Below are 4,794 nucleotides of genomic sequence, written 5' to 3' on the forward strand. Positions count from 1 at the left end.
AATGACAAAAGGCACACTCAAGAATAAATAGCAACTCATATGAAAGAGCTAGAAAATTTTTAATTGATAACATGGTGCTTATTCTACTTCTTGTATAATAAATAGCACCTTCAAAGAGTTCTGCATCCCCATATGTATTTCAAAGAACTACTATAGCACAGAAGCAAAGGGATGAACACTGTCTACTGAACAACCATTAATTCCCCATGCAGTAGGAGTTCTCCCATCAAAAAAAATTCACATAAAACATTCACATACAAAACACTCAAACACAACCAGGTACTGCAGCTTAATGAAAAAGGAAATAAATTGGCACGTCCTAAAATAGATAGTCATTCATAGGTGTGATGTGTCTGTCCGAAAAGATCACGTTAGAGATGTTGACCACATCTGCAATATGGCATAAAGTCCCCAAACATACATATTTATATTCCAAGTACAACTACTGAAAATTGTTTGATAAGAGAACATTTTTGTATTGAGACACTGTAAGGAAAACAAATTAGCCTAGGCGGTCTCAGACTTGAGTCATTAGAAAAGCCCATCTCTATACTATTTTGTATGTGGCACTGTAGCTATATCTGTACTGAGGTGTACCCTGCAATGTTTTAAAAATTGGTTAAGAAAAACTAAAAATCTGCTGTAGGATATTAAACATGGCAAAAGTTTTCTGGGTTCAAGGAAAGAATGGAAATGGTTTTGGATGAAAAAACATGCTGGAGATTATAAATGACATCCCTCAGGCACAGGAGTTTGGACAACATGAAGAGTAACGTGGTTGGACGAAAAAATATTGTGTATGCTTGCCTGATTCTTCTCTTCCCTTGACACCTGACATTGGCTACTCTTGGAGGTAGACAGACCCTTGGGCCTGACCCAGAATGGATGCTTTTATTTCGTGTTTTACTCTGAATATTTTAGAGTTATAAGTCAGTCTTTTAAGACAGAAAATCTTCACTCAAGCAATTGAGTAGACAATTGAGAAAAAAAAAGGTTCACTGATTAGGACAAAGCTGTATTGATGGGACTTTTAACAGCATTGCACTGAAGCAGTAATTGCTTACTAAAGCCAGATGTACAAAAGGTGCAATAACCACCCACACTATAACTAGTGCCATCAGCTTTTCACTTTCTTAGTCCTGAATCCACCTACAACATAAAATTCAATTAGGAAAGTGGATTGCCAAGAACTGATGCAATAGAGGAGGATCTGTATTCTGCAATGTTGAGAGTAAAGTGACTCACAGCAGCGAGCTAGCCAGCTAAGGTAAACAAAATCATTCTTTATCTTCTCACTCTGGATCAAAAGGAACACCTGCAGGAAGACAGAGAGTAAAAGATTATACATGCATGTACTTTTAAACAAACAGAAGGCAGACCTGCCTCATTTCAGCATGCAGATAAGGCTTAGGCCACATGAACAACTGCTCCATGAGAAGAGTTAGGGTATGCAAGTGCAGTGTAGAGGCATCTCTCTGTGTCGGGTAGGTGGAGGATTCAAACAGCACCATGCTTATCAAGGGACTTCTGCAGCTTCAAAACAGCAAGCTGTGCGGTGGGTGCGGCCTGCTCTGAACAAGTGCCAGTGGGCGGCCATGCAACACAAACAACACAAAGGAATACGGGGCCTGTGGGAAAAGCTATTTGGAACGTGTTTGTTTAGAAAGCAATGCAAGCAATTACATTAGCATCTTCTTGAAATACCAGAAGTTTCACATACATATGAGCCTTTCCTCCCCATACATGTTAGAGATCATTCCAGGTCAGCAATAAGCCTTTTCTAACCATTTTGGTTTCAGTAAAGTTCTGAAGCAAGACATTCATCTTTTGTAACTTACTGTACAAGTACAGGTTTACTACAGTCTACATCTAAAGGGATGCGTGGGGGGGAAGTTATAAATTTTAAGATGTAGGCTGGCTTTGCTCACAGAAAAAAGCTATTTATGCCTCTCTGCAAGTGTATCCATAACTATAGTAGGATGCTACTGGCAAAACTCAAAATACCTTTATAGGAGCTGACGTATGAATTGGAACAGTGAGTCCCACAAATTACTAACATTTTTATTGTTTAGACATTGCTGATCCCCTAATTTTGGGAGGGAGGGAAAGGGGTAAGGGAAGAAATAAAAAGAAAGCAGCATTATCAATGTAAGTAGCACTTTATCACAGGTTTTATTTCACTATGTCCAGGGAGGTAAGCTTTTAAATAACTTAGTGAGTGCTACATGTGGACATATTTTACAAGTTTATGAGAGACTGGGGAAGGGTGATCTTTGTATGAAAGTGTCATCACAATCAAAGATCAGACATTAGGCCAGACTAATCAATTTAATTACATAATTCTGTTATTTAAATGCATCAGCTACATAACACAAGTTTATATAGAACCATTTGAAGAGAACATATAAGGAAAAATGTGGATTAACAGCAGTTTACATCTTTGTGTTTCTTTGTTGCCAGGCTGCAGTTAAAGCTTACTTATAGCATTATCATTTTTATGAAGTCTCAGGAATCAGTGTAGTCTCCTAGCATAGTTTGAAAAGATACTCACCAGCATTTTCATTAAGCTAACTAAATTAAGGTAGGTGAATTGAAATATATATCCATTCTGCCTGACAGTCTTGGATATTTTTCTTAAGGAGAGATGCAATTTCAGGTCACAGAAATTAAGGGGGTAGGTGCTGGGGAAGAAAAAAAAAGAAAAAGAAGAAAACCAGGGTCTCTGTTGTCAAGAAACCTGAAGAGTTAAAAAGTTAGAAGGACAGGAAAAACAACAAAAAATCCCCAAACCAACCAAACCTATATGATTCACTTTAGACTATGTGGTTGGGGTTTTTTTCTGGCTTGTCTTTTTTCTGGTCTTGTGGAAAATGTTGCTTCCATCTTCATAATAGCTATTTGCTTTTGCATATTTTAGTTGTAATTAAGTTTCTACTGCACATAGACATAAAAAATGCTGTGTATAGAAGTTAATCTCTTCCAGCTGCATCTGGATGCTGCTGAATAAGATAGTGAGCACTTCCTGTTTTCCTCCCACATCTCCCAAAGGAAGAATTTTTTTTTTTTAAATTACAAATTTCTAGGGACACCTAGAAGCGCTTAACTATTCAGTGTCTTTTACTCAGCACACCCTAGTCAGTCTGAACAATAAGACTGCCTGGGATCCCAGACAAAGCGTAGGAAATCTGATTAAGAGGGCATTCTTTGATCAATTAGAGATAGCTGCAAGCACTCTTGTGATGCACCAAAAGCAGCATGACTCCCCATATACCTCACATTACAAGATTAGCAAGATAATCTTTTCTGAATAGTGTTCACTGAGAGTTTCAGTTCCTCTAAGAAGGGGAAGATGACGTTCCACACAACCTGCTTATTTTCAACTAACATCAAGATATGGAGGGAGAAAAGGAAGAGGGCAGTATGTGGGAAATGTTTCCATTGCTGTTTTTTAAAGAAAGTAAATACATACCTCTTCAGCCTCACTAAAATTGCCCATCGCAGCTTTGGCTTGGGCGTAGTTGAAGTTAAAAGTGTCATCGTTGTAGAAGTAACTCTGGAGAATAAACCACAGAGACAAAACCCAAATACATAAACCAAAAAAACCTCCTGCCATGGTATAATAGCATAAAAAATATCCCCCCCTCAAATCTGAGTCAGACTATATCAAGACAATGGGAAGGAAAAAGAAAAGCCCACATTATGAACATAAGGCATTTATAAACAGTGGGTAGAAAATTACGGACTGGCTTTCCATCCTACATTTGTGACTACAAACACAGCTGGAACATTCCACAGTATTAACCATGAGAGATCTGGAGAATGCTCCAAGCTCCAAATTGCAGCGGCAGCTTTTGTGAGTATAATTTGCACTTTGGGCATGTGAAGACATGCTGTGCTGCCATGGTCTCTTTCACCTCCTAAGCACTTATTTCACCACTAGGGTGGTGACTCCTTAATGACTTAAGGAGATGAACAGTTTGTTTTTCAAAGACTTCTCAAGGTTCAGCAAGAGATCCTGTGGATCTGGTTATGTGACAGAGCTAGTCTGACACACTGGATCACATGATGGAGGTGGAGCCGCAGTACTGGGCTGTAGCCAGGCAGCACAGTGCATAATAGGTCTTTCTTAAGCTCAAGCCTTGCTTACAGGCACCCTTCTCTCTATCTGAAGTGCAACGCTAAGTTTTTCTCTCTCATAATATTAGACTGGACACGCCTGGTTAACGACAGATCAGGTTGATCTAGCTGTGTCTTTTCTGAAAAGCTGCATAGGCCAAAGTAGGGAATCTAAGTACAGATTAGTCTGATGATTGGGTTTGAGCCGAATAGCTTAGATTTGATCGTGGTCAGATGTTCAGACTGAAGTATAACTCAGACAACCAAAAGTCAGCTGAGTGTGTTCTACATTCAGCACTGGCCCACACTGTTGCAGCAGTAGACCTGGTAGAGGTAAGGTGGATCACAGTACCACAGCTACAAGCATGAGGATCCCTGCCAAGGAGAGGTTCAGTGCTCATGAAAGAGCATGGAAAAAAAGCAGGATGGTTTATCCACATAGTTACTGTAAGAAAAGCCTTCCTGCGTGCATAACAGCAAGGTGTGTGGAAGAAGAAATGTTCTTCCCTACATAACATCTATAAAAGAAACAGAACTTGTGTAGGAAGATCAAACTTTTGTTTTGTTCCCTCAATAAAGATTGAGGAGGAGGTAAAAAGCATGGTTGGAATTGTACAAAAAATATGGAAAGCAAGGGGCAAAACCCTTTCACAGTGCTCTCTATCTTCTTTCATGATG

General features: G+C 39.2%; 1 protein-coding gene across 1 annotated transcript in view; it reads right to left on the bottom strand.

The window, feature by feature from the left end:
* Positions 1-3,553, bottom strand: part of LOC104619381 (tetratricopeptide repeat protein 26-like) — a gene marked incomplete at its 5' end in the record, with an annotated part of 10,674 nt that extends 7,121 nt beyond the window's left edge. Inside the window, 2 exons of the mRNA XM_010285249.1 lie at positions 1,246-1,315; positions 3,470-3,553. Coding sequence (XP_010283551.1) covers positions 1,246-1,315; positions 3,470-3,553 — 154 coding nt within the window. The remainder of the gene's footprint in view (positions 1-1,245; positions 1,316-3,469) is intronic.
* Positions 3,554-4,794: the final 1,241 nt, after the last annotated feature.

Source organism: Phaethon lepturus, unplaced genomic scaffold (genome assembly GCF_000687285.1).
Source record: "Phaethon lepturus isolate BGI_N335 unplaced genomic scaffold, ASM68728v1 scaffold57344, whole genome shotgun sequence".
Classification (NCBI taxonomy): domain Eukaryota; kingdom Metazoa; phylum Chordata; class Aves; order Phaethontiformes; family Phaethontidae; genus Phaethon; species Phaethon lepturus.